This window comes from Canis lupus, chromosome 6 (assembly GCF_003254725.2).
Source record: "Canis lupus dingo isolate Sandy chromosome 6, ASM325472v2, whole genome shotgun sequence".
NCBI lineage: Eukaryota > Metazoa > Chordata > Mammalia > Carnivora > Canidae > Canis > Canis lupus.
The window spans coordinates 8,652,450-8,679,764 of NC_064248.1; the positions used below are offsets into that span (position 1 = coordinate 8,652,450).

Sequence of the window (27,315 nt, forward strand, 5' to 3'; positions counted from 1 at the left end):
TTGGGGAGGTATAAATCAATCACTATGGAAGTGCTTTTATTGGCAGTAGGGTTGGACGTACAAAAAAATTCTCAGCTGGATGGGATGAGGCAGTCACAATTCTAGACGATACCAGGAGTGAGGAAAAGTAAATGGCTCAAAAGAAGTCCACATCATCTGGAGCATCCAGGTCACGGTATTCCACGATGGCCCGTGGGTCTCCTCGGACCATCCTGTGAGATACAAAAGAGTTAAGATGGGAGGAGAGTTAAGGCTCTCTGAATGGGAGCCTGAAGGGGGCAAGGAAGTCTGAACATCTTAGCTCATTCTCACCTATTCCGAGGCTTCCCAGGATAACCTTGACCTCGGAAGGCATCATAGTTCCCTCGGCCAGCACCATAGGGGGCATGAGGGTATGGAGGCCCTCCCGTGGGGACTGCAGGGCGTACAGCACCAGCTATGAAAGAGATCAGTGTTGAGCTGAAACCTGTGACCTCAATTCTACCTGGGTTCAGCTTCCTTTCTCCCAGCCCTCAGTCACTACTAAGCCCTTTCACATCTCCCCTATACTTACCTCCATACCCCAAGATGGGGGGCCGGGGCTGACCATAGGGCATCAGGCCCTGGGGAGTCTGGTGCGGGTAGGGGAGTCCCGGGGTCAGGCCTGGGGGGAGTACAACATGGACAGGAACATGAATTACTGCGGGAGGGGGAGATGGGGAATGACAACTGGCTTTTAGAAACACTTCCTGAGAGTGGGATAGAAAGTTTTCAGAGAATCCCAGGATATAAGAACCAGGAGTCCTTCAATAGTCAAAGGAGAGGGAATGTGGCAGACCCTCATGGATCGTATCTTACTCTGGGCAGGGCCAGGTGGCTGGGCTGGCTTGATCTCAGGCAGAGCTGGGCGCTTGGCATCAGTGAGAAAGTTGTTAAAAAATGCCACTTCCTTCTTCACTTCCTCAATCTTCTCTGCATGCTTGTTGAAGATATGTTTGCGTACAAACTCAGGGCCCTGGGTAAAGAAAGAGGGTCAGAGCAGAGCAACCAATGTGGAAGGGATAATTAACCTCCCAGCCCACCATTTCCAGAGCCAATTTGACCCCAGGCCTGAGGAGGCTTCCTGGCTCAACCCCCTCCACCCACACTTCTAACACAGAACTCCCTAACATCCCAGACCTTGAATTTCTTGCCACTGAGAGGGCATAGCCACTTATCCTTGCCCAGTTCCTGGGTGTTAGAGGTGACAAACTTTTCCACTTCCTGCTCAGGGTCTTTGCGACCCATCTTCTGAGCCTCTTCCTCGGAAAGAGATTCCCGTACACTCAGCAATGGAGTCAGCTTCTCCTCAAACGTCTTCTGCCACTCTAGCACTGTGGTTTGGGAACACAGAACAGTGGAGTGGAGAAGGGAATTAGAAGCAAGAAACAAGGAAGGGATAAGGGGTGCCTGGCTGGCTCAGTCAGAGCATGTGACTCTTGATCTCAGGATTGTGAGTTTTAGCCCCACCTTGGGTTATAAAGATTACTTTAAATTCTAAGGAAAAAAAAAAGAGAGGGTGGTTAAGGCACCGTTACCAGAACAGATCTAAGACCAGAGGCAGCTGAGAAGAAAGGGAAACCAAAGGGAATCAGAAATGGGGAAGCTGGGAGCCCACCTTCTCCATGACTGATGCGGTTGGGCGGCATAGGCCCCCGAACATGGATGATGCCACATCGGTTGGGCATTTCATCCTCATTGGGGTATTCGCAAGTGTTATAATAATCCAAGGAATGCACAATGCGCAAATAGAGAAGGAGTTTGTCCAAAACCTGAGGGAAATAAAAATCTGAGTTCACCATACTCTTCTAACCCCCTTGCTGCCCCAAGCCAGGGCCCTGCCCGCCTGCTCTTGCTGGCACCTTGATCAGTTTTTCATCTCGCTCCACATTGATCTCTGCTGGGTTCCCTTCCTTAGGGGGTTCCTCAGGGGGAGCCCCCCCACTGCTCCCCAGCAGCTCCTCCTCCTCCGCACTCACTTCTTCAATCAGATAGTCAGTGATATTCTTCAAGATTGGGTTCTGGGAGGGCAGACTCTGGTAGAGAGAAAGAAGAATGGCAAGTGAAGCAGAGAAAACTCTTGAGGCAGGTAGCCCAGGAAGCTAAAGCAGAAAGGAATCCAGGGTTCACTTGGCCTGTTAATACTGCTTCATTATTTATCTTTTATTTATTCTATCCTAGCCAATAAACCATAACTAATGTCAGTCCATTCTGTTGGAAGCTGGAGTATCTGCGCAGACACAGAGTATAAGAACTGGGGGTCAATGCTACAAGACATTGACAAGACCAGAGGTGCCTATCATAGACGATATGGTATTGGCTGCTTTTTAAAAAGTTCCATGGGAGTCACTGACTGTTGGCAGAGGAGGTGTCCCAGGTTCAGAGGCCCAGAGCTGGGTCCTGTCATCCAGCGTGTGGATCAGCTTGGCGGCCAGTTTGATGTCGTTGCGCACTATCTGCTTGTGCTGGGTGATGCCATTGATGTTGCGGACTCGACGGGTCAGGTCTCTGTTCACACCAGGGCTCAGCTCACACTCCCGGAGCTAGAGAGAACACAGAGCTCACCAAATGTGCCCGAGAAGCAGCAGCTCAAGGGACTAGCCCTAGTGACAAGACCAGTGACTAGAACATGAGCTCCCCAAGAACATGCACCAGGAGGGTCTTATCAGGGACAGCACCTAGGCCAGACACCAGTAGACAGTTAATGTGAGCAGACTGAACAGATGGGTGGGAGCACAACCAATGAATCAAATAAGAATCGGGTGACGTACATTACAGAGAACCCAGTCCCAGCACTTACTCGGATATTCTGCAAGTTCCAACAAATCTCTTTGATGTTAACACTGCGGTCAAAGGTGACCCAGCCACGGCGGAAAAACCTACAGAAGAAACGGTCAGCATAACCCTGGGATACTGGCCATTAGCCTCCCCCTGTACCTATTTCCAAGGTATACAGGGTCACTCTCGTCTCCATTCCTCACCTCCTCTCAGGCTGGGGCTCTGACAGTGCCACACGCATGAAGCCTGGGTATCTTTTACAAAGCTGGAAAAACAGAGGAACAGAAACCCCAATGAGTAATTCAGCGTTTCTCACTTCTTCCAATCCCTGTGTCCTAAGAACCCTGAGAAATGCCTGTGAATCTTTCAAGTAAGGAAAAACCAATAAAGGGCTTAATAATAAAAGCACTTGGGATGCCTGGGTGGCTCAGCAGTTGAGCACCTGCCTTTGGCTCAGCGTGTGATCCCAGGATCCGGGACTGAGTCCCATATCTGCCTCCTTGTGGGGAGCCTGCTTCTCGCTCTGCCTGTGTCTCTGCCTCTCTCTCTTTCTCATGAATAAATAAAATCTTTAAAAAAATAATAATCATAAAAGCACTTAAGGGACGCCTGTGTGACTCTGCAGTTGGGCATCTGCCTTCAGCTCAGGGTGTGATCCCGGGGTTCTGGGATCAAGTCCCACATCTGGCTCCCTGCAGGAAGCCTGCTTCTCCCTCTATCTTCTGCCTGTCTCTCATGAATAAATTTTTAAAGAGTAAAAGCACTTAGAAGCAAATGGTATAATCGAGGGCCAGCCCACAAAGGGCCCACGAGAAGAGGCTTCCCTGTTAGAGAAATGGGTATATGTTAGAAGCAGAACCATATTATCTTACCCCCGCCTCACCAGCTCCCCTTCCCTGCTACCAAATATGCCATTCCTGCAGCCAGTACCACTTTTTCCCACTCACAGAAATGATCTCGGCTCGAGAGATGTTGGGTGCGATGTTGCGCATAAAGAGGGAGCAAGTCTTATGGAGGGGCCGAGGTTTACATTCCAACCCAGGAGTGTCCTTAGGCTTCTCTCTGTCTTCTTCTTTGGGCTTCTCCTTTTCTTTTAGTGCCTCTTCTATGCAGGAAGTGTTGGAAGTTGGTGAATATTTATTGTTGATTTTGGAGGGAAAGAAAGAAGTGGTGCAACTCCCCCCCACCCCCATGTCCCAAAGGCCGGCCCTTATCAATTTTGCCCACTCCCACCTCCCCTACCCCTATTCAATAGGAAGAGAATGGACTAAAAGAAGATAAAACCTACCAGACTCCTCCTTCTCTTCCTCAGCTTGGCCACTCTCTGACTCTGACTCGGACTCTGACACGCTGCCTTCATCAAAGCTGTCATCACCACTGTGCTTCCTGTTCCGCTTCTTGCTAGTCTGTGAGAGCCACAGCAAGAGGAGGGGAGTCAGATAACCAGGACCCCAGATCTGACAATGACCGCCTGGCAAGAGATACCCTACCTTTTTGGCATCTTTCTCAGAGTCATCTTTCTTCTCTTCCTTGTCCCCATCACCCTCAGATTTCTTAGTTTTGTCATCATTAGAACTGTCATTTTCAGCCTGCAGGTAGGTACAGACAATCCCGGGCATGTCCATCTCCCCTTCAACCTTTATCAGAGGGCCCCCTCCCTAGCCCTCCACCTCTCCTGGACCCAGCACACAACCCACCAGGCCCCCTGACCACTGAAGTTGCACCTTCCTCCTCCTAGGAACTCAGAGGCAGCACCCAATGAGCCCAGCACTCTGACCTGTTTGCCGTCTTCTTTCTTGTCATCCTTATCATTGGCCTTGCGCTCTCCATCCCCCAGGCCTGGTCCAGCCCGGCCTTCCTCTTTCTTACTGGGCTCTCCAGGCTTTCCTGCCTGCTCCTCCTCCTCCTCCTGCTCCAGGATGCGCAGATCATTCTCTGTCCCTCCTTCCATCTTAATCACAGCTACCAACAAAGGGAGCAGAGGTCACAATCCTAGGGTCCTGGCCTTCAGCCTCTTGCTTATCAACTGACTTCTATTTCCAAACCAAGATCTTGGGTCACCAGACACCCTCTTCCCCTCCCAAATCCACATACCTGCATCCAGCATCTTGACGATGGCATCAGCTTTGTCTATGTCCAGGAGAAGATTATCAAACCAGCCACTCTCCATAAGGGACAGGAATACCCTCAGTCGGTTTTGCAGGGCCCCCCGGGCCTCCTGCCGACGCTTCCCCACCTCATCTGGGTGGTACTTAGACCGAAACCTGGGAAGGAAGTGGGGAGGGAAGAGACAAAATAGTCACTGGATGCCAGGGCCAGGACATGGGGAGGGGCCCAGGCAAGTCAGGGCTTAGCCCCCATCCTCTCACACCCACAAAAAACCATGAAAGCAGAAAGACTGGGGAGAAGGGTACACTAGAACCACCCAATACCCCCAAAAGGAACCAGAGGTTATGCTCTGAGAAGATTTGTGGGAGAGCCAGGAACTAAGAGCTCTGGATTTGGGAAAAGCCATAACTAAAGGGGAAGGCCAGGGTTAGAGAGGCAGAATGATTGCCCTGTGTCTCTGGGAAACACTAACTTAAAAAACTGTAGTTTCCCAAAGCTTCCAAGAGGAAGGCTAAGGAAATAGTAGATCCCAGAGAACCTCCCTCTCCTTGCCAACCCAAGAGCTAGTCATTAACAGGACTGCTCCCACCAACTCCCTCCATCCCTAGGTGGAAGACAGAGGGAAACCTGAAATGCACTGATAGGAAAAGCCAAAAAAGGCAGAGAGTTTTCTCCCCCCTTGGGAAGAAAAGCAGATGGTGAAGGGACAGGGAAAGATCAAAGGGAGAAACTGAAGTGCCCTTATAACCTCAGGTACTGCCCACAGGGAGAGAGAGAGAGAAAGAGAGAGAGAGGGAGAGAGAGAGAGAGAGAGAGAGAGAAAAGAGGTGCAGGATTAGGGTGGAGCATGGAAAGGAAACATTTAAAATAGGACCTTGAGGGGGTAAAAACAAAAAAAATGAAGAGTATGAGAAAAACAGAAAGGGAAAGTGTGACAAAGTCCCAGAAATTGAAAACAAAGGGAAAAACTAAAGGCCAAAGAAAATGGGGGAAAAAAAAAAAAAAAAACAGAGGAAACAAGTGTTAGGCAAAGAGCAAGTACAGGGACCAAGAAAGAATGAAAGGTACATGAGAGAACGAGACCAAGACACAGAGAAAGAAGAAAGAGAGGACAGTGACAGACAAAACAGAACCACAAGTTGAGCGTGAGAGGAAAGGAAAGCCGCAGGCATCACCTCCAGGATCTTTACCTTGGCTGCTTGGTCAAACAGAGCTCAAGATTTAACTAGCCGCGCCCAGGGCCCATGCTGGCAGGTGGGCCACCGGCTGGCTCCTGGCTGGGGCGTCCCGGCCCAGATGACCCACCCCCGCGGGACTCCGCGGTGGGGGCCCTGACTGACTAGCTGCCTGAGCAATCACATTCAGCTAAACCGCTGCATTGTGCACAGCAGTGCCCTGCCTGTCTGCCTGGCCGGGGCAGCGCAGCTCAGCCCAGGGGGCTCATGTATGGGCTGGGTATGGTGGGGGTGGAGGTGGGTTTGCTCCGAGCTCCGTCGATGAGCGGGTGTAGTTCCCAGTTCTGGCTCTTTTCAAGGAGGAGGAGCAGAAAGAGGATGAGGAGGAGGAGGAGCAGGAAGGGGGGAAAAGATGGTTGATTAAAATTAAAACATCCACAAAAGGAAAAAAACTAAAATTCTTTTTCTGTCAAACGACCCTGAGATCTTTGCTTTTTCTTGTCTGGATTCACTCGTTGCTTTTGGGAGAACACCACAGCCACACAGGGTCCCGGCGATCAGGGATGACAATGACCCAATACCAGCAAGTGGGAAGCAGTCTGTCTGCTGCCCCAAGGGAACAGGTGGCTCTGGCCAGCTGCCTGGAGGTGTCCCACTCACTGAGGACAGAGGGGAAGCAAGGTGGGGTGGGAGGCCGTGGCAGACGTTGAAGTGAGGAGGAGAACCCATCAGCAAATGCTGTTGTACTTCCCATCCCCCACCCCCAGGAAGTTCTGGATTGGGGAAAATGGGAAGAGGACAGGGCTGCAGGCTCCACTGGCGGGGCCAGGGAAAACATGCTAGGCAACAGACAGCAGGAAAATAGGGGCACTCACCACTCCTCATCTTTATGAGCCAAAAAGAAATCCTGCATCTGCTGCCTTCGAAAATCCAGCTTATAGTCATTATAGCGCTTTACAGCCTCTGTCTCATCCACAGAGTCATCCAATGACAGAAGAAATTCCTTGAAGGTCTTCATCACCGGTGGTGGCACACCCAAGTCAATCTCTGCGATGCTGCCCAGCCTGGGGGGGGCCCGGTCAGGAAGTCTTGGTTGTGGGGGAAGAGGGTGGGGGGATGGGGGGGCCAAGGTAGCCAGCTGCCCCCTTCCTTTGCTCACCATGGACACCACCCCCAGCACCAACTGCCACCCCCCTACATAGGCACTCCTTTCTGTACCTAACCCACTCCCTGGCTCCAGCCACGGTCTTTGGCAACCCCAATCCATCCCCCAAACCGAACATCTCCCTTTTCCCAAGAACCCCAGAACCCAGGTCTTTACCTGGCCTGGATAGGCAGAACATGGTGCTGCATGATGTGGACGTCTGGGTGGCCCCAGGGCTGAGGGGGGCCATAAGTAGGGCCCCCACCCCCCCCAGCATAGGGCATCTCATAGCCACTGTGGTATGGGTCAGAGCTGTGCTCATCCCTGAGGGTGAGGGACACAAAAGTCAGACAGAGAAGGGAATCATGTCTCCAGAGCACGAAGGAGGATGGGGCAGAGGAAGGGGAATATGCAATGTGGTCTCTCACCCAAGGGTTTAAAGATCAAAAAAAGATGGGTTTACAGGAAGTCCGAGAAAAGGAAATGACAAAGTCCTCAACGGAAGTGAAGAAAGAGAGCCAGGCAGGTGGAACTGAGGCTAAGGAGAGAAGCCAGAGAAACTGTTGCCACCTCACCAGTCTCGCCTCATGCGCTTCTGTGGGGGACTGAGCTCATGGCGCGGAGGAGAAAAGCGCTCTCGCCGATTCCGGTCATAGTCCCGATATTCACCCCGACTGCGGCGCTCCCGGCCACGGTCCCACTCTCTGGCAATAAGAATGAGTAACAGTAAGAAGATAAAGCTGGTCATGCTCCTGCACAGGCCCTTCCTCTCTTGAGACACCAAACTAAAAGCTTACAATTACAAAATTATTCTCTAAACAGAAAAAGACCCTTACAATCCCCAACTAGCCAGCCATGGCCACCTCAAATTCAACATCTTAGAACAGAGCTACTACTTCTACCACTTCGAGCCCAAGCTTGCTTCCCTCCTCTGGTTTCCCCAAGAGCGAGGACATCAACCATAACCAGATATCTAACTTATCAAGTGTCACTCTCACTATTCATGTGGGCTATTGGCTTGCTAATCCTCTGCCTCAGAGCCTATCTAAGCTGTTCTCTTACTTGCCCTGTCCACAAACTGCCCCCATCTGGGTGCCCTGACCCTAGTCATTTCTCCTTTAACTATAGCATCTGGTGTACTCATCTATGGTCCCTACCACTTCTGTCAAAGTGATCGTTTTCAAACACAAATATCATCATGCCATGTCCCTTCCTTGCTAAATACCAGTATACAACACTGTTCAAAACCTTGGTTCCTGCTGTCATTCCAGTCCCTCCACCAGTTACCAGCCACCACCATTCCAACCTTAACCAAATAAAAAACATCCTTTACTATAGCCCAATGGTTTTCAAACTTCGGGTCTTGAGACTGCCACCCCCACCTCACATCCTTTAAAATTACTGTAGGGCGCCTGGGTGGCTCAGTGGTTGACCATCTGCCTCTGGCTCAGGCCATGATCCTGGAGTCCTGGGATGAGTCCCGCGCATCAGGCTCCCCCAGAGGGAGCCTGCTTCTCCCTCTGCCTATGTCTCTGCCTCTGTGTCCCTCATGAATAATTTTTTTTAAAAAACCTACTAATTTTAAACTTCTATATCAACACAAATTACATCTTTTCTATAAAAAAATATCTATTTCCAAAAAAACTTTCTTTTAATGAGAAAAGTGACATTGTTTTTTACATTTATCAAATCCTCTTAAGGCCTGACTTAATACAAACAGCTGAATTTTCATATTCTACATTCATCTGTTGTAATATGTTGTTTGAAAATCTAGCCTCACAGATACACAACTGGAAAAGGATATATTTTCATCAACAGTCTTTTGAGGTACCTGGGGATATTCTTTGATACTACCCAAGATATGACGAGAGGTTTTTTTTTTTTTTTTTTTTTTTTTAAAGATATTATGTATTCATGAGAGACATGCAGAGAGAGAGAGAGGCTGAGACATAGGCAGATGGAGAAGCAGGCTCCCGGCAGGGTGCTTGATGCCGGACTCATCCCAGGACCCCAGGATCATGACCTGAGCCAAAGGCAGATGCTCAACCACTGCGCCACCCAGGCTTCCCAACAAGTTTCTTAAAGGCAAATTGCAGCACTGAATCTGAGTATCAGTGAACGTTCTGTGCTCCACTACATTTAAATCCATTGTTCTAACCTTGCTCTTTGAGTGGCTCTTGACATTTCTCATTATACAGTATCAAAATATATTCGTTAATATCACTACCTATCTCATCAAAAGAGTCTTAAAGTAATAAGCAGTTGTCAAAATCACAGGTACAAGTTTTCCAAAATTCTAGTTTTCACTGGAAAGTTCCACTTCCTCACTAGCAACAAAACTAACAATTTTCTTTGGAGTAATAGAGTCTTAGTCTGTTTCCAAGAAAATATCGAATACCCATATAGAATTAACAGTTTGGGGACACCTGGGTGGCTTAAGGGTTGAGTGCCTGCCTTCAGCTCAACGGGTGGTCCCCCCCCCCCAAAAAAAAGGGGTGGTCCCAGAGTCCTGGGATAGAGTCCCACATCGTGCTCCCTGCATGGAGCCTGCTTCTCCCTCTGCCTGTGTTTCTGCCTCTCTGTGTCTCTCTCATGAATAAACAAATAAAATCTTAAAAAAAAAAAAAAAAAAACACTGTACTCCCAAATGTGATATAAGTGCTCTATGCATACTTCCTATTCATCGTGTGTATCCAACTTAATAAAATTTAAAAATTGTACTGCTTCATTAAGGACATTAAGTGAAACCAGCTTTTTTTTCTTTTTAAACTGCTTGTGTCACTGCCTTAATTTGTACTAAGACACCAGCAGTTTTCCCACCAATACTATGACATCAACAATGCAAATGTCAACACAGTGAAAAAAATACTACCTTAAAGCTGCTATAAAAATAGTTCTAGAGGCACCTGGCTGGCTCAGTGGTTGTGCATCTGCCTTTGGCTCAGGTTGTAATCCCAGGGTCCTGGGATGAGTCCGGCATCAGGCTCCCCACAGGGAGCCAGCTTCTCCCTCTGCCTAGGTCTCTGCCTCTCTCTGTTTCTCTAATGAATAAATAAAACCTTTAAAAAAAAAAAATCAGTTCTAACATCGCAGATCTTTAGTCTGTGGACCACACTTCTGTGTATGAGAGTTCCAAATGCTCCATTTTGCTGGCATTTGGTACTATCATGGTTTTAAGTTTTCGTACTTAATTACTTTTTCTTTGGAGAAGGAAGGGGCAATGAGAGAGGGAGAGAATCTTAAGCAGGCTCCAAGAACAACATGGAGCCCAGTGCTCATTCTAACACTGAGATCATGACCTGAGCCAAAATAAACAGTCTGATGCTTAACTGACTGAGCCACGGGGGGCGGGGGGGCTGAGAACCACTACCAAAAAAAAGTAAATAAATAAAAATTAGAATATTGGCTCCTTTCTGCACACAATATTATGTCCCCAAATCCAAAGTGTTCACTCCACTGTGCCTGGGGGAATTCCTAGTCATCTTTCCAAGTGTCACCTTCCTCTCATGCTCTTTGACATATCACCTCCACCACTACTTCCCTCCCTTAGATTTACTCCTTCAACACTTAACCATCTTTATGATGATCTCTCATACATACTCAACTGCAGCACACCCAAGGCCATTTTTCCCCCCACTCCAAGCCCTAAACTATAAATTATTTAATCACGATAACCACTTCTTACCCATCTTCACAATTCAGAACACTTTTGATTTTTTTTCTCTCTTAGAAAACATCAAGGGGGATCCCTGGGTGGCGCAGCGGTTTGGCGCCTGCCTTTGGCCCAGGGTGCAATCCTGGAGACCCAGGATCAAATCCCACGTCAGGCTCCCGGTGCATGGAGCCTGCTTCTCCCTCTGCCTGTGTCTCTGCCTCTCTCTCTCTCTCTGTGTGACTATCATAAATAAATAAAAATTAAAAAAAAAAAAAAAAAAGAAAACATCAAGGGAAAAAAGTGCCACATAATCTCCGCAGTGAAGAAATACATTGGCTATACAGATTGAATGCTTTACTGAACTCATTTTTCAAAATATTCTGTAATGTTTCCAAATCAAGTGCCATCAGCACTGATATTGCTGGTATTTGTGATGTCTTTTCAATTAAAAAAAAAAATCTTCCAGTTTTTCTGATCTTGATTAGTTCATCGGAAATACCTTAATGATATTTAACTCAAGAACATCCCAGAAAGCTAACGACTAGCTGAGTCAAACCTAATCAATTAACTAAACCTTACCTGTCCAACAAACACTTTCTGACTTTACAGAAGACAACCACAAGAAATACAACCGTATTCTGCCGGGAAACAGGTCTGGTCTGACAATCTCTCCAGTGGAGTCAACTCTAAGACATTACTTTCTCTGAATCAACCTTTTAGATGTGTAACTTACAAACAATAAAACGCATGCATCTTAAATACAAATATAAATATTACTTTTTCCCGAACTCTGTTAGGTCTATTGCTTTGACCTTGTGAACATTTCAAAAATGGAGCCCCGTCTAGCTCTTTACCAACAGCGCAACGGTCCAGTATAAACGACTGCATGCGGTTCGCCCTATAAAACTAATAAAGGCGATGATGCAATGAGAATGGAGAGCCACAGAACGGGGCAAGGGGGCAAAACCGAGAAAAAGTCTCACCGGTCATTCCAATCGTCCCCTCGACGTCTTTCATCTCTTTCCCGAGAACGGTCGTAGTCGCTGCGCTCCCTTCTGAACTTGTCCCTGCGCCTTCGGTCATACTCGTCATCGCTGTCACCCATGGCGCGCTCTGAGGGGACCTGGAGCCCGGACATGGGTGGTCAGGGTGCGGAACAATGACGAGGGGAGAAAGGCTCCGGAGCCGCTCAGGAGCAGCACGCCCGCCGCCCCCCGCAAAGGCCAGCCTTCCGCTGTCCGCGCCATGCTGAGCTCGCCGCCCGCACAGGAGGACCGCCCCCGCACTCCACTGGCGCCCGGGGTCTCCCAGCCCACGCCCGCCGGCCGCCCGAACCCGCTCCCGCCCTGCCGCCGCAGCCCCGGCTCTCCAGGCCCCGCCCCTCCCCCACCTGGGAGCGGTCGCGGCCGTTAGCCTCGCGCTCCCGCAGGCTAGTTTTCCAGGAGACTTGGGCCTGCCTCTTGCTTCGCGCGCGCGGTGAGGGCGGCGCGGACGGCGAGAGGGAGACGCGGGGCTCTCAGCGAGGAGGCCAAGGAGACGAAGAGAAAGTGGGACAGCCGAGGATGGGCGGTAGGCGCGCGCCGCTCGCGCAGCGCCTGCGTCACCGGCGGAACGAGGCCCCAACCACAAGCTACTCCCCCGCGGCCTGAACTGGAACTTAAAGCGCAGGCAGGGCGAGAGGCTGGTAGCCCTGGGGGATGATGGGAAGGGGGGCGGGGACTCGGAAGTCTCGCGCGCTTTCAGGGACGAAAACTGCGCCGACGGGAGGGATTACGGAAGCCTAGACGGACCCAACGAGGCCGCGGAAGGGCGGTAGGGCCCCTGGGCGTATAAAGAACTTTCTCCCGCGGAGGTCGAAGGTCGTCCTCTGGCTTGATGTGTCCGGGATCTGGGGATCTGAGCCAGTTCGTGTCCCGTTGTTGCCCCCCGACCACCCAGCTCGGGGCGCCTCCTGCCCTCATGTGGGGCTGCTTTCCCCTGCTTCTGGCGCAGGGCAGGGAGCTGGGGAATGCAGGCGTTTAGCGGGATAGAGCAACCATTTTAAAGCATCTCCCACCATTTTGTGCTGCGCCAGAGACCCAAGCTTTATTGCCGCCTCGGTATTTAACCACCTGCAAAACCCTGTTACTGCTGTTCTTCGTAAGAGGCGAAGGCGGCAGGTCTGTCTTATCCCCAACCAGTAGTTGGTTGGGATAGCTTATAGGTTGAGGTCTTGATCAACAGGCGGAGACCGGCTTGCGCCAGAGAAAACGCACCACCACCCCCGGAGAGAACACCAAGTCCTTGATCAGGGAGTGGAGTGTCCAGGCTGAAGAACAGGGAAGGCCGCCTCCTTGGAGTATGCTGCAGCCTCACTCCAAGCACGGAGAGGAAGGGTGTCTTTACACCACGTTTGCAAGAGTGTAGAATGGAGTTGCAAAAATCTAGGTCTAGGGAGACCCGGGTTCTGATCTTGGTACTGCATTAGGAAACCATGCAACCTGAGATCGCTTCTGTAAAAACGCAGTCACCACAAATGTGTTTGCATTAGGCTGCTGTGAGAATCAGATGAGACAATACACTTAAGTGTTTTGTAAACTCTTGAGGGATTATTATTTCATGATTGGAGGAAGAAGAGACAGTACTTGGTGACACAGTTGTCAGGATAGATGTCAGGGAGGGTAGTTGATGGGAAGGGGAAACGTAACAGGTGGTTCTGGGAAGGCTCAGCAGTCGGTCGTGACAGTGGCTGAGAGCTCCTGGATGCGCCAGGCACTGCACGCCTTGCACAAGATGTGCCCATCCAGCGGGTAGCAGCCCTGACACTCGCCCTCGGAGGAGAGGAGCAGCCCACACTCCTGTTAAGACAGAAGCAAGAGCTTTCTATCAGGGCCAGAGCCCTGGGTTCTACCATTCCCAGCACCCCAGACCCCAAGAATCTCCCATTCCCCTTGCCGGGGCCCCCTGACCTCGCACTTGTAACAGCCAATGTGAAAACTGCGATCCAGAGCAACGATTCGTACCGTCTCCTCCTGCCCTGGCTCAGGCATGATGGCCCCACCACACACTGAGCACCGTGGGGCAAACTTCCTGGGGTGGAAGGGAACAACGGAGGCTGTCAAGCCCCTGGGTTGGAGGGGACTAACAGTGCAGCCCAGAGAAGGTGGGCTATGCAAGGGTACGGGAGAGGCCAGAGGGATGGATGGTCTTGGCTCTCACAAGAGAGAGTGACGGTAACAAGAAAGACAAAGTCCGGGGTAGGAAACTGGAGAAGCTGGTACTGGGACATAAAGGAGAAATGAAGAAGATGGGGAAGGTCAGATGTCTCGAGAAAGATGGGAGACCCAGTCTGACCTGTGGAAGTCCTCAATGCAGTGGATCTGGCTGGTGGCATCCACTGTGAAAGGGATGCCGTCGAGGCCACGGTGGCACACCACACAGGTAAAGCAGCTAGGGTGGTAGGCTTTCCCCATGGCCCGCAGGATCCGGTCCAGGATGGGTTGGGAGCATGTGGAGCACTTCTCCAGGGTGGCCTAGCGAATTAGAAAGGAAGGGTGGCAAGTTCAGGGCTGAGGAGGTCCGTGGCTGGCAGGCACCCTGCTGGCCTACCCACCTGTTTTTATAGCCTGCAAGGGATTCAGTGAAAAGTGGCCCTGAACAGATCTAAGTCCCAGCACTGTAGCTTCCTACAGAAGTGATCCAGTCTCAACTTCCGTTTCCTACAGTAGTACCAGCTGCTTCACAGGGGCAGCAGTGTGGAAATTTAACATATTCCCTTAACTCAAGATAAGTCTGGTCTCCTCCTCTTCTTCCTCCTCCTCTCACATTTGTAAGGAACTATTGTCCTTTCCCTCCAGCAGCCAGTAATTTCACTACTTTCCCAATTCCTTCCTTCTTACACATCAGTTTAGTCCCCCAGCTTGGAGTTCTTTTTTCCTTTAAGACTTTATTTATTTATTCATGAGAGACACGGAGAGAGAAGTAGAGACATAGGCAGAGGGAGAAGCAGGCTCCCTGGGGGGAACCCAATACGGGACTCAATCCAGGGCTCCAGGATCACCACCTGAGCCGAAAGCAGATGCTCAACCACTGGGCCACCCAGGCATCCCCCACCTTTGAATTCTGTCCCTCTCATGTGCTTAGACATCTAGTTTCCACCTTAGATGGAAGCCTCCTGCCTCCTGCTACCTTAGATGGAAGCCTCCTGCCTCCTGCTACAGACTCCAGCACCCAGGCCACCCCCAGCACACCCACTCACCACATAGCAGCTCTCACAGTACGCCCTCCTCTCCACAGCATAGAAATGTTGGCCCCGAAGCTGGGCCCGGCATGTAGAGCACACGAAGCAGCCAACGTGAAAGACCCGGTCCAGGGCCACAACGCCAGCCCCATCCCCAACCACATCTTCCCCACAGCCGCCGCACCGCCCTGGGGACAGGGAGGGACAGGGTCAATAAGCATGCAGAATGGAAGGTGGATTCGCTGTCCCCTTGACTCCCCAGTCCCCTGCCCCCCTTCCCACCTCAGGTCAGCTCACCAAAGTACTCCCCGGTGGGAGGATGGTTCATGTCATGCACCAGTTTCTTCGTCAGCCTCTCAAGCTCTTCCTCAGGAGGCTGGTTCAGGGGGACCTGAAAGGGGGGAGTCAGGGGTTCAGCCCTACCTCCAGCTCCCTATGCTGTCAGACTTTCCTGAAGGGGACCAGGCAGTTCCAAGCAGAAAGCTCATCTGACGAGGTCTCAGCCCGGGGCCCAGGGGTGCACCTCCAGGAGCCAGTGTACAGCTCCAGCACCTCCCTCTTCTATTTCCTGACCAGCGCCACATCCCTGGGACCCAGAACTCCAACACCCCAGGACTCCCCACCCCACCCAATCAGTGTCCAGTTGTCCATGAGGACCCCACATCCCAATACTTAGGGCTTACCTGGGGCCCATACGCGCCTCCTCTTCCTCCTCCTGCAGCCTCCTCTTTAACCCCTGGCCCTGGCTCATGGTGGCTCCTATAGCCAGCCCCCCAGACTTCACCTTGGCCTGGGAGAGGAAAGTGAGGGCCCGGGAGGGCCCCGGAGGCCTGAGAGGCCCCCCGCCTGGGAGGGCCACAGCCTCTCACTGGTTGTGCCACCTTCACTTGCACAGGGAAGGCAGGGCCAGCGGGGGTGCTGGCTGTAGCATAGGAGGCTGGAGTGGGGCCCCCATAGGGAGACGCTGAGAGCTGTTGGGGAGGAATAGGAACACCCCCTCCATTCGGCTTCAGGGAGCCTGAGCCTGTGCGGTAGGCATGGGGCTGAGGGGGCTCATAAGCCTGGGGAGAAACAGACCAGGAGTGAGAAGGCCCATTCCAGGACACACACTTGTGGGCCCTCCCACGTGTGTGTGTGTGTGTGTGTGTGTGTGTCCCCAAGGTAGTGCTGGTCTTTGACAAGCACTCAAGAGGCTGACAATCTAGTAAGATGTGATACTCCTGCATGTATCACACATGGGGGCAAGGGTGAAGGGTACCAGGTTGAGAATCTAGGGAAAGGACCAGGATGGGGAGTGTGGAAGAGGGCAGGAGACAAGGAACAGGGGTGGGACAGGGAAGTCACCTGCCGGTCTGACCGCCGTGGGGCATGACCACGACCTCCATCCAACTCAGCCAGCATGCTGGTCAGCGAATCTATCTCGGCATCCAGACTTCCTGGACGCAAGGCCCCCCTGTCTGGGGGGAGCCCCTGGAGATGAAGAAAAAGCAGGGAGAATTCAAGTCACTTGCCCCGGGTGCCCCCACCTCCCACCCACTCCCAATTCCAATTCTCACCTGTGAGCGCTGGGGTGCTCCATGGCACCCCACCCAGGGGAACCCCCGATCATCTGGTCCCCCGGGGGCCTGGTAACACTGCTCAGATGGGAGGGGGCAAAAATTGACCCTGGGGTGGGGCTGATGTGCTAGGGTGAGGGAAAAGAGAGCCAAGGTGGGGATGGGGAAGGAGGGGAGGGTGACACTTATGGAGGCCGCCCTCATGGGTCACTCTTCTCCCCTCCCCCCCACACTTGGAGTCCCAGAACAGAGCAGGAGCAGGAAGCCGGAAGGGCTTCAGGGAAGGGGTGGCAGGGACAAGCCAGGGGCAGGAGGCAGGAACCAGAAGGCGAAGGTGAGCTCAGAATGGCCAGTGGCCTCCTTGGCGGCACTGGGGCTGCCTTACCTGCTCCATGGGCTGGCGGCGGCCCCGGGGCACCTCGGGGGAGTGCTCTCCCCTGAGGGGCTCTTGCAGGCTCCAGCTGCCTTGGGGGGAGCCAGGTGGGCCCCGACATGGCCGGGATCAGGAGACTCTAGACAGCGGTCAGGCCCCACGTAGCCCCAAGACTCTGGTCTTGGCCCCTTCTTCTGTCCCACACCTCGTTTGGAACTCCAGGAAAGAAACTTTTTCTGGCCTTTTTTTTCCCCTTCCTCCCCAATTTTGGGGACAGCCACGCCCCCGGTGACGTCACCACATTCCTGGGGGAGGGTCACGTGGCCCCCTAGGCCCTAAACTGCCGTCCCTCCCCCAGTCGGCCCCCTCCCGCCGAGCAGGGAGAGCTTTCCAAGGCTGCCTCCGTTTCACTCGTTCCCCCAGACTGGCGCCCCAAGTCCCGCACGTGGCCACCTCGCCGCTGGGACGCGCTCCAGCGCGGCTCTTTCCCACACTCCCCCAACCAGATCTCTCTCTTCCCGCCCCACCTACCGCCCCTAGCAGTGCTCAGCCAGGCCAGCCCATAGTGTTTTGGTCTTTTATTCACGTTCAGCGGTTAGAAAAATAAAACAGAACAAAAACATCACAACCTCAGGGGTCTGCGAGTCTGTTGGGCAAGGGGAGACTGAGGTAGCCGAGAGTCAAAGCAGAGACCCAGCCTCCATCAAGGCACCAGTGAAGGAAGGGAGGCCAGTGGGGAGGGCTGCTGCCTTTCTCCCCCAGCGTGGTGGGGACACAGCTGCCCTGCATTAGTGCACTAAAGCCCCTCTCACAGGGACAGAGGGGTGCCCCAGCCCAGGATCCCCTAGTACTTCCACAGGGCTCCACACCCCACACGTGGAGCAGGCGGGAGGCTGCCCTTCCCTTCTGCATCCACTGATCAAAGCAGGTCACCGGACCTGGGCACCCTCTGCTCCAGGCCCCGGGCATCAGAGATCAGTGCAAGTGACTGGGGTGACTCCGTGAATGAGTAGCGTGGGGCCCAGATCATGGGTCAGAGTCTCCAGGAGCGCCAGGTAGCGAGTGTAGCGGGCAGGATCGGCGGGCGGCCGAGGCAGGTATAGGAAAGTGAGGGCTGTGGCAGGCCCACCTTCGCCATCCGCACCCTCAGGCCCACCGGGCCCGCCTCCTCTGCCGCGCCCCTGCTGGGCCCGAACCAGGGCGTTAGCACTGCATGCCAGGGCCTCTGCCTCAGCATCTCCCCGCCTGCCATTCACAAAGTCTCCTTCCTCCTCCTCCTCCTCCGGCTCCCCAGCCCCAGCCCCCTCACCCCACACCACCTCCTGTACTTCGGCTCTGATCCTCAGCTGGCTCAGCAGTGCCCGGAGCCGCCCCTCAGCCGCCCCGGGGGCCTCTCGAGGCCCCAGGCACAAGAAGATCCGGAGCCGGGCGCTATGCCAAGCAGGCACCATGCCCAAGATGGTTGCCATCTGCAGCAGGAAAAGGCCACACACATCCACGTAGCCAGGCCCACCCCGGGGCCGCAGCAGGTTGAGAGGCCACACATCCACGTGATGTGGCTGAGAGGTACCCCCTGAACCCCGGCTCAGCCGCTCCGGGGGCAGGGCCCCACAGGCCCGGGCCAGAACCACATTCTTGTTCATCTTGAGGGCGTCTGCCACTGTGGCCACATAGTCCTGGGGGCTGAGAGCCCGGGGGCTCCCAGGAGCCCGGGGTGGAGGAAACAGAGTGCTCAGGGCTGGGGACCCACCCTCCTGGGTGCCATCAGTAGCCTCGGAGAAAGCCGGGTCTGTCAGGAAGTGGTCCTGGGGTGCAGCATCATCATAGAAACCTAGGACCAAAGTGTTGGGCTTCATGCCACCTGGGAGCAGAGAGGGGGAGGTGGGAAGAGACAGGAATCAGACTCACAGGCTGAGTTTACACCACACGAATACGCACCCACTTGCACACGCTGACAGCGACACACGTCAGCCATCAGGTATGGCATTTGTACAGTGCTTGGGCTCTCCAGGCTGCACGTTTGCATAATGACTTTTAGTTTTCCTTAATGCTTTTGTATACTTTTATTTGTTGTAACTGCATGACTAATGTTCCCCCACTTAAACGTAACGCAAAGTTTGCCTTAGGAGCAATTCTTCTTAACTAATGAGCACTTCTGGACCATGGCAGTAGGATGCCTCCACCCCAAGCTTCTCGCAGCACACCTTTCTTTTTCATGATGGGAGATGAGGGTCTGACTCCACTGGTAGACCAGACCCCCTGAGCAAGCAATAGTCAAGCTTGTGGCCTCATCCCCCAGGGAAACAGCACCCCAGACTCCGCTGGGGGGAGGATGAGAACTGGCCTGGTCTGTTCTTACCACTGCAGGGCCCTAATGATGGCGGGTCCAAAGCATGGTCCCTGGGGAAGAAACAGCTACGGTCTGCACACTAACCAAGAGCTAGGTCCTGCTGAAAGCACTGTGTTTTAACTCATCTGATCCTTAAAGCAACACTGTGAGGTAGACACTCTTTACTCACCCCTTTCACGGATGAGCAACCTGAAGCACAAAGCAGTGAAGTCACTTGCCCCAAGGCTCATAGCTGGTAGATACTGGGATCCACAGGTATACACAGTGTGCCCATCACCAGAGCCCATTCTCTGAGCCTCTGAACCTGTGTGTGTGTGTGTGTAGCAAACACAGTGCCCCAAGTCCCTGCTGACAGCTCCTGGTTTTTAAATTTTTTTTTTTAATTTTTATTTATTTATGATAGTCACAGAGAGAGAGAGAGAGAGAGAGGCAGAGACATAGGCAGAGGGAGAAGCAGGCTCCATGCACCGGGAGCCCGACGTGGGATTCGATCCCGGGTCTCCAGGATCGCGCCCTGGGCCAAAGGCAGGCGCCAAACCGCTGCGCCACCCAGGGATCCCTGGTTTTTAAATTTTTGATTGTGAAATTGGATAACTGGCCCCCCAGGCTCACTTTAACAGGGCTGAGTTTACAGAAAGACTCTGAGATCCTGCCTAAGGCTTTTTCTCGTAAAACGAATGGGTTGCTCAAAATCCACCAATAAATCAAGTTCTGCACTCCAAGAAGACTTACTATTTAGAGGAAATCCTTTCCTTTCATTTGAATCATTTTTCCTCGGGATAAATATGGTAGAAGTCGTGGTCTCTTTTTTTTTTTTTTTTTGAAGTCGTGGTCTCTTGGCACAGCTTCCCCCACAAAAGGTGGGTCTGAGAAGAGACCAGGGGTCTCAGATGCTTCAGAGTCTATCTAATAATGCCTGACTTATTAGAACACCCCTGCAGGTGGGAACTCCAGCAGATCTTGCAAATTAAACTAGTCACCCCTTCCTGAGCATCATCCAGGGTTCTGGTTTACTCTGAACAGAATATTGTCCAACACTTGAACCTTAGCCAGATCTGAACAGAGAAGGAATCACGCACTCAGGGAGGAAACTGTCACCTGCCTGGGACTGAGAAAGAAGGTGGCAGCCCAGCACGGATTTGCAGGAGGCTGGGGTTTGAGGCTGGAGGCCTTGGCACTGAGGCAGAGTAATAAGGCAGGGAATCCCACTCACTCAGAAAGTATTGGCCCCACAAACCCTCTGCATCCTCTGCGGTCTCCGGAGGCCATGTCATACCACGCCTTCCTTCTCTGCCCTTTCCAAGCCCCAGCTGAGATACCATCTTGTCAAGAGCCACATCAGTGCATAGTGGTCTTGAAGTCGGATGGCTAGAAATTATCTGCCCTAGATGTGATAGAGCAACCCCCGAGCCTCAAATAATTCTCCATTGTCCCCAGAAATACAACATGCTCTTCAGAGCTTATACTCTAATTTTGGGGTCAGGAAAAAAAAAAAAAAAAAAAACAGTCTCCATGGCACCCATCTCCAGTCCTTAAGCATCTCCTCCAAGACTATCACACACTATCTGTTATCTTTGAACTTGAGCACAGCATCTTATCTGCACTAGACCCCGAGTTCCTTTTGGGCTTTCCAATCTGTGGTTTACTCTCCAGGGGGATGGTACCAGAGATTGAAAGGGGCCACAGAGCGGGCCAAGGGGACCCAGGGAGGAGTAGCTCACCAAGGCCAGAGATCCGCAACAGATGCTGAGCCCCCTGGCGTACAGATGGTGAGAGGGTGAGGTCCACAAAGGCCTTTACTTGGGCTCTGTCCACCAGGCTCAGCCATGCCCCATACTGGGGCTGCACAGGGTCTGAGGGCAGGCAGTCTGCAGAGACAGGATGCAGCAGATGTAAGCCAAACCCATGTACTATCTCCTGGAATCCAAATCCCAAACGGGCCAAAGAAAAAGGTCTGGGAAGATTGGAAGCATCACTGGGGAAGAAACATGAGGCTTCTGGACCCAAAGAATAAATACCAAGAGCATCTGAGATGAAAGACAAAGGAAGCTGGGGGTGGTGGGAGGACAGAGGGGGACTCACCAAGGTCTCCCAGGGTGACATGGCCCAGTACATAGAGGCCCCCTTTCTTGAGCTGGTTGGCCAGCCGCAGCAGAGGCAGGGCACCCCGGGGGTTCCCCACCAGAAGCAGCAGCTGGGGCCTCCAGAACTTCACATGCTCCTTCCGGACATCCAGCCGGAGCAGGTACTTTCGCACCTGAGGGCAGGGGTGAGGCATGGAAAGGAAGGGCTCAAGGGGGCAGCCCCCACTCACTACCTCTCATACAAAAACCCTGACTCTAGCCACGGCAAAAGGAGGCCTACTTGGGGGAGAGGGGTGTTCCCAAACTGGCTCCTCCCCACTCCCTTTCCCAAGGCTCCCAACCTGGTGGAAAAGCAAGGCCTGGCTGACGTAGCCCCAGCTGCTGGGGCCTCCTCGAGCTGTGAGCAGGGCAGAAAGCAGGCCCATGAGAAGCAGGGAGCCGCCGGCAGCCCCAGGGCTGATGAGAAACATCATGAGCAGACAGGAGGCCACCCCCAGCAAGCAGGTGTGCCAGGAGAACAGGCTGAAGGTGGGGCTGGGGGAGGGGGAGAGAAGGAAGGGTGCTCAGGGCCTGCCACTCCACTCTATCTCCAACCTCCACCCCCTGGACAGAGTCCATCCCACTCCTCCCTCTGTCTGCAGGGACACAGGCATCTTCTCCTCTCACCGGAAGTTGGGGGCCGAGGCCCACTCCAGGCTTAGGCAGGACAGGTCCACCGCAGCGTAGGCCACCAAGTAGAAGACAGTGACCACAGCAGCCAGTGTATTCAGCTTCCCAGCCAAGAGTACCAGCTAGACGTGGACCAAGAGTCTGGGCATTCATGCATCCCCTCCCCAAGGCCAATGCGTCCTGCCTCTTCGTTCATTCTCCCAGCCCACCCCCAAGCCCCTCCTGGTCCTGGGAGCAGAACCAGGAGGGGCTTAGAGGAAGGAGAAGGACAGCTTGAAAGGAAGGCTTACCTGTACCAGGCCCCAGGAATAGAGCACAGCCCCCCACGGGTTCCCTGTCCGAGACACAACCTTGGCCGGTGCCAAGATTACTCCTGTGCAAATAGAAATGTGACAGACACATCAGCCTGGACCAAATGGAAACTGAGACAGACATGGGGGGGGTGGGGTAGCACACGTGGGAGCTCAGAGCAGGTGAAGGAGGAAGTGACAGCGTACCAAAGAGGTCATCCTGAGCCAGAGCGTGGAGGATGCGGGAGGCCCCGATGAGGGAGCTCATGGAGGCTGAGAGCGATGTGGCATAGATACCGATCAGCACCAGTGGAGGCCACAGGCTGATGGCACGAAAGAACCCGTAGTCCTCCTGCAGCAAAGTCCTGGAGGGAGGGAGAGGAGGACAGGATAACATGTGCATCCATCCCAGGGCCTCTGTGAGAGAAGTGCTGACTCTACGTGAAGAGCTGGGTATTCTCAACTGACCCAGCCCCGATCTCAAAGCCCATTGTACCACATCATGTGTGCCCAGAGGGAAAGACATGGTATTTGCTGGTTATCATTGGGCTACTTTGGGTTTAATCACGTGGTGGACGTTCCTAACAGTATCAGCACAAGAAACCAAATATTTATGGAAATGCCGAATGATTAGAGAGCCATCCCCCACCCCCAAGCCAAGCACTTACAACAGTCCGAGGGACACAGCAAATACTGGCCACGGGCCTGCTACCAGCATTTAGGCAGCTGTCCCCATCAGTGGCGGTGGCCGCTCCTTCTCTCTCCCAGTGGGAAAAACAGTCTGCACCCTGACAATTGGGGTGCCTGCCCCCCAGGTTTTGCTGCCCTAGGTGATTCAAGTGTGGCGGCCTCATTCTGCCGCCCCACTCCACCCCCTCGAGCACCTGGCTGGCCCCTCCCCAGGCACCTGTCACAGGTGAAGCTGGAGAGGAAGAAAAGCAGGGTGTAGATGAAGAAGGTGTAGGTGACGGCGATAATGGTGCCCAGAGGAATGGCCCGGCTGGGGTCCTTCAGCTCCCCTGGAGGGAGAGGAACAGAAGGGCAGATGTCAGCCCCCCACCATCCCCTACATCCTGGAGCTCTGAGCACTCCCACAGGGGCACGGGGTGGCCACCCCACAGGCCCAGGCATCGTCAGGCAGGGACTCTCACCTGACATGTTCGCCCCCGCCATGATGCCTGTGCAGCCATTAAAGAGAACAGCAAAGACGCTGGCAAAGGTCATCATGGCCCCCGTGGTGTAGTCCTTGGCGTAGCCAGCTGAGGGATAGTTCCCAAGGAGGAGAGGGCATTGGTATCACTCATAGGGATTCAGCAATCTTGGCCCTGCCACCCTGTCCTCATATGCCCCAAACCCCCATGCATCCCCCACTGCCCTCCCCAAGACCCTGGCTCCAACCCACCACTGGCCCTGGCTCAGCTGGCCTCATCACCTCCTTCTCCGCCCCCCTCTAGCTCTCATTCTCTTTATTCTTCCCTCCCAGCTTTCACCCTTGCTCCTACCTGAGATACCTTCCCTCTCACTCCTATTTGAATTCCCCAACCCACCTCCAACCACCTCCAGCACATACTGGAGACCTCCCTCCTCCCAACTCCTCGCCTGATTCTCATCCACTTGCATCATTCTCGGTCTTATTGTGCTATTTAATTATTTCCTGAATGTCCGTTTTATCTCTCCAGCTAAAAAAGTTCCTCTAAGGCAGGAACCGTCTCGTGGTCACTCTGGCACTCTACTGGGCCAAACACACTATCCAGATCTTAAATAACCTGCACTGTTCTGAGATCTGACCTTCTGCCCCTGATTCTCTCTGATATCTGTTCTCATCTGGGGATCCCAAGGGCCTGGCCCACACACAGGCTTACCCCTTACCCCAAGAACCCTGTCACCCCTGTGCCCAGCTCACCACCCAAGTTGGCCTTCAGAGTGCTGCTGTTGAAGCCAGTGAAGTGGCCGACCTGGGGCTGTGGGGAGGAGCCATTGGGGCTAGGCCGAGGGGCCAAGGGGATGCTCCTGGGCCCCACAGCCACAAAGCTGACCAGCACCGAGGCCAGGGATCCAGAAACCAGCAGGAATGTGAGGAAGGAGGCACGGGCATAGAGTCCAGCCCCCAGTGTGCAGACCCCACCCACAAGGCCCAGCAGCAGGGAGCCGTAGAGCAGGCTCCAACCGTAGCCCTGAGGCAGGACCTGAAGCCCACTGGACGGTGAGGAGTCTACAAAGAAGAAGGAAGAGACTTAGAAGACCAGACCCCCCCCAAAAAAAAGACCAGACCCCCCCAAAAAAAGACTAGACCCCCTGGAGGGATCCCAACCATGAATCAAAGCAGGAACAAACCCCCTCTTTGGCCCCACTGTCCTCAGAGGCTATCTCTCCCACTCCCCAACTCCACTGTACCCCCAGCATCCTACCCCTCCCTGGTGGATACCACCAATCTCGCTCTGTTGACTTTAGGCGTCTTAGTGTGGCCTCCCCAACCAGATGGTAAGCTGCCTCTGAGCCAGGACAATCTTTTCAGATGTCCACATGAGACTGGAATCACAGGAGGAACTCAAGAAAGCTCATGGACCACTTTGCCTTTCTTCTAAAGAGGGCTCTCTCCCTCATGATCCCAGAATCCCTGGACCCTGCAAACCCGCAGAGCCGCCTGGAGCACAGACCAGCCCCGAAGACATCGAGCACAGCTTCCACCAGCCCCAGCAGGGAGACGGCACAGCCACAGACGTTAGCCAGGTAGAACATGAGGCCGATGCTGCCCCCAACCTCAGGCCCCAGGGTCCGGCTGATCATGACTACAAGTGGAAGCAGGGGGTGAGTGTTAAGGGAAAAGAGAGTGAAATGGAGCAGGACAAAGGGTTTGGGCACAAAGCACTCTGCAGCCCTGTCTCCCCCAGGGAGAGGAATTCATCAGGACTGTCCCCCGTGTCAAGCTGGCCGAGCACAGCTGTTCCCAAACCACGTGGCTCTACACAAGTCACGAATACTCTTGAGCTCCAGGTTCCTCTTCTGTTAAAATGAACTACCTAACTGACAAGACTGTTGGGAGAACCAAAATGACAGCTGGGAAGACACCTGGTGGACAGGAGACTAGCACTAACAAACGTAAGGCCAAGTTGGTCACCTTCCTCATATCAGCCTGCCTGCTGAACATTCATTAGAACTTGCCTCCCTCTGCCCTGCCCCTGCCCCTCCTCCTCCCTACCAGGCAGAAGAGCCCAGACCCCAGTCCATCAGTGTTGGAGGATACAGTAGGCTCCACCCCCCCGCACAGCTCCGTTGGTGGCGATGGCACAAACAGAGAGGACGGTGAGCGCCAGGATGAAGTAGGCAACCAGGAGCATGGCCAAAGCCTGTAGCAGCCCAGCATGGCCCACCACGAACCCTGGGACAGGAGTGGCAAAGCAGGTCAGAGGGTGGCTCATGCATCCCTGCACCACACTGGTCATCAGCTACCTGCAGGGCCAGAGCTAAACACAAGGCCATGGGGAGCCCTCTCCCCAAGCCCTTCATCCACCCATTTCTCCCAGGACCCTTCCCCCACCTCATCCCAGTCCCACCCCTCCCCCACTCCACTGTACCCCTGAGGAAGCTCCACCACCCCACTCACCAATCCTCAAAAAGACAACTATACTGAACATGGACAGGACAGTGGGCACCACCACACCCAGGAAGGTGGAGAGCTTCCGGGCCGATGCCCCTCCAGCGCCCCCGCCCCCATTGGCAGAGAAGGCAACCCCTTCATCTCCCAGGAGCCGGTAGGCCAGCAGGGGAGAGTTCTCGCTGGCCATGGCAGAGAGCACGCAGAAGCCACGAATGGGTCTTGAGGCCTGCAGAAGACACTTTGCTTAATGGAAAGCATCTCCATGGAGCCTCTCAAAACATCTCTAACCAAACACCTGAAAACTTCCCCAAAAGGGAGAGCTGCAACTCAGAGAGTTCCTGAGGGACAGACTGGTCCTTGCCACTTCCCTGGACCATGACAGACTCCACACTCTTAGCATTTGGGTACCAAGTCTCCCTCCCAGCTCCTGGGGACCACCCCATCCCCCCATGTCCCTGCGACTAGGGATGGCAATGGCTTTCGGAAGAGGCAAAGATACTCTTCCTTTTCAACTAGCCCTGCAAGAGGAAAACAAATCCCCCAAAAAGGGAAGTGAGTTCCGGGCAGGAAACCCTCCTCACCTCCTCCTCCAGAGTCCTGAGCTGTCCCCTTCCCACCTCCCCCAAGCGATCACCTCACCCAAGGCAACGCGAAATTTCCAAATCTTCCAAAGCCCTGCCCTCCATCAATCCTCTCCCTCAGTCCATTTCAAACCAGCCCCTCTCCCCCCAGCCTCACCAGATTCCTCCCACTCACACGAGACGCCCTCCAATCTCGACCAACCCAAACACACCCCTCGACTACTAAAACAAAGACACAGGCCAGCAACACAAGGTGGGTCCTCCCCCCTCCCCACCGGTGCCTGCCCACTTTCTCCCGGGGCGGGTTGGAGGGGGCCGAGATCCGCTTCTCTCCGGCCAGGCGCATCCCCACAGCCCGGGTGCGGCAGGGCGCTCACTCACCCACCCAGAGGACTCAGCCGCCCGGGGGCGATCCCCGAGAGCCGGAGGGGGTCCGCTATCTGCCGAGGGGGCGCGGGTGCCGGAAAAGCCAGCTGCAGCTACCGGGATGCCAGGCCCGGAGTCCGCCCCCCCCAGCCCACGCGCCCCATTGGTCCCCGGGCCCAGCCCCGCCCCGTGGGCGCGCCCAGGAAGCTCCTCCCAGTTTGGGCTCCCCGGGCCGAGGCGGCTCGGGCTCCCGCTCCACGTGCGCCGGGGATGCGCCCCTGGGTCGCCCCTGAGCCCACCGTGTAGGCCACGGCTCCTAAGGGGCCCATCACCCCGGTGGCAACAAGCTC

The 27,315-nt window shown here is 53.9% G+C and overlaps 3 protein-coding genes and 1 long non-coding RNA gene across 13 annotated transcripts; 1 reads left to right on the forward strand and 3 right to left on the reverse strand.

Moving 5' to 3' along the window:
• Positions 1-19: 19 nt before the first annotated feature.
• Positions 20-12,577, reverse strand: SRRT (serrate, RNA effector molecule). Of its 5 annotated transcripts, none has more exons than XM_025425964.3 (20): positions 12,270-12,577; positions 11,863-12,002; positions 7,800-7,928; positions 7,402-7,548; positions 6,956-7,144; positions 4,891-5,060; positions 4,574-4,758; positions 4,287-4,385; positions 4,085-4,202; positions 3,744-3,901; positions 3,000-3,061; positions 2,819-2,897; positions 2,373-2,561; positions 1,881-2,054; positions 1,637-1,790; positions 1,159-1,352; positions 838-994; positions 554-643; positions 313-436; positions 20-212 (listed from the first exon to the last, which is right to left on the reverse strand). In XM_025425964.3, exons 2-20 carry the CDS (start codon positions 11,982-11,984, stop codon positions 137-139), a joined length of 2,616 nt encoding a protein of 871 aa, XP_025281749.1. In that variant the 5' UTR covers positions 11,985-12,002; positions 12,270-12,577; the 3' UTR covers positions 20-136. The 5 variants fall into 5 exon arrangements, with proteins under 5 accessions (XP_025281749.1, XP_025281748.1, XP_025281747.1 ...); XM_025425963.3 differs by having other exon boundaries at positions 554-655; XM_025425962.3 differs by having other exon boundaries at positions 6,956-7,168; positions 12,270-12,532.
• A 39-nt stretch (positions 12,578-12,616) lies between these two features.
• On the forward strand, positions 12,617-13,718 carry LOC125755235 (uncharacterized). Its single transcript, XR_007411126.1, has 2 exons — positions 12,617-12,691; positions 13,103-13,718. It is a non-coding gene; the product is annotated as an uncharacterized LOC125755235 (long non-coding RNA).
• On the reverse strand, positions 13,446-17,448 carry TRIP6 (thyroid hormone receptor interactor 6). 2 transcript variants are annotated; one of them, XM_025425972.3, is made up of 9 exons: positions 17,040-17,448; positions 16,655-16,782; positions 16,443-16,568; positions 15,782-16,159; positions 15,396-15,489; positions 15,117-15,286; positions 14,213-14,391; positions 13,828-13,948; positions 13,446-13,716 (listed from the first exon to the last, which is right to left on the reverse strand). In XM_025425972.3, exons 1-9 carry the CDS (start codon positions 17,146-17,148, stop codon positions 13,585-13,587), a joined length of 1,437 nt encoding a protein of 478 aa, XP_025281757.1. In that variant the 5' UTR covers positions 17,149-17,448; the 3' UTR covers positions 13,446-13,584. The 2 variants fall into 2 exon arrangements, with proteins under 2 accessions (XP_025281757.1, XP_025281758.1); XM_025425973.3 differs by having other exon boundaries at positions 16,655-16,732; positions 17,040-17,443.
• A 142-nt stretch (positions 17,449-17,590) lies between these two features.
• SLC12A9 (solute carrier family 12 member 9) lies at positions 17,591-27,120 on the reverse strand. Of its 5 annotated transcripts, none has more exons than XM_049111102.1 (14): positions 26,985-27,120; positions 26,025-26,244; positions 25,665-25,799; positions 25,078-25,209; positions 24,324-24,632; positions 23,572-23,679; positions 23,328-23,439; positions 22,628-22,785; positions 22,421-22,503; positions 22,128-22,252; positions 21,803-21,995; positions 21,460-21,634; positions 21,099-21,245; positions 17,591-18,888 (listed from the first exon to the last, which is right to left on the reverse strand). In XM_049111102.1, exons 2-14 carry the CDS (start codon positions 26,203-26,205, stop codon positions 17,996-17,998), a joined length of 2,751 nt encoding a protein of 916 aa, XP_048967059.1. In that variant the 5' UTR covers positions 26,206-26,244; positions 26,985-27,120; the 3' UTR covers positions 17,591-17,995. The 5 variants fall into 5 exon arrangements, with proteins under 5 accessions (XP_048967059.1, XP_025281741.3, XP_048967060.1 ...); XM_025425956.3 differs by having other exon boundaries at positions 26,981-27,114; XM_049111103.1 differs by lacking the exon at positions 26,025-26,244 and having other exon boundaries at positions 26,981-27,108.
• Positions 27,121-27,315: the final 195 nt, after the last annotated feature.

What these genes read in the sequence shown, in the direction of transcription:
- SRRT (XM_025425961.3), bottom strand. Translation starts at nt 11,984, where the DNA reads ATGGGTGACAGCGATGACGAGTATGACCGAAGGCGCAGGGACAAGTTC. An exon ending in GGAACTTGCAGAATATCCGA is followed by an intron (nt 2,562 to 2,818) that starts GTAAGTGCTGGG and finishes TGTTCTCTCTAG; the next exon opens with CTCCGGGAGTGTGAGCTGAG. An exon ending in GCCACCTGGCCCTGCCCAGA is followed by an intron (nt 656 to 837) that starts GTAAGATACGAT and finishes CTGTCCATGTTG; the next exon opens with TACTCCCCCCAGGCCTGACC.
- TRIP6 (XM_025425972.3), bottom strand. Translation starts at nt 17,148, where the DNA reads ATGTCGGGGCCCACCTGGCTCCCCCCAAGGCAGCTGGAGCCTGCAAGA. An exon ending in GAGGCGCGTATGGGCCCCAG is followed by an intron (nt 15,490 to 15,781) that starts GTAAGCCCTAAG and finishes CCCCCCTTTCAG; the next exon opens with GTCCCCCTGAACCAGCCTCC. An exon ending in TCCCACCGGGGAGTACTTTG is followed by an intron (nt 15,287 to 15,395) that starts GTGAGCTGACCT and finishes CCCTGTCCCCAG; the next exon opens with GGCGGTGCGGCGGCTGTGGG.
- SLC12A9 (XM_049111102.1), bottom strand. Translation starts at nt 26,205, where the DNA reads ATGGCCAGCGAGAACTCTCCCCTGCTGGCCTACCGGCTCCTGGGAGAT. An exon ending in GCGGGGGGGTGGAGCCTACT is followed by an intron (nt 25,210 to 25,664) that starts GTATCCTCCAAC and finishes TTCCACTTGTAG; the next exon opens with TCATGATCAGCCGGACCCTG. An exon ending in ATTCCTGGGGCCTGGTACAG is followed by an intron (nt 22,253 to 22,420) that starts GTAAGCCTTCCT and finishes GTCCACGTCTAG; the next exon opens with CTGGTACTCTTGGCTGGGAA.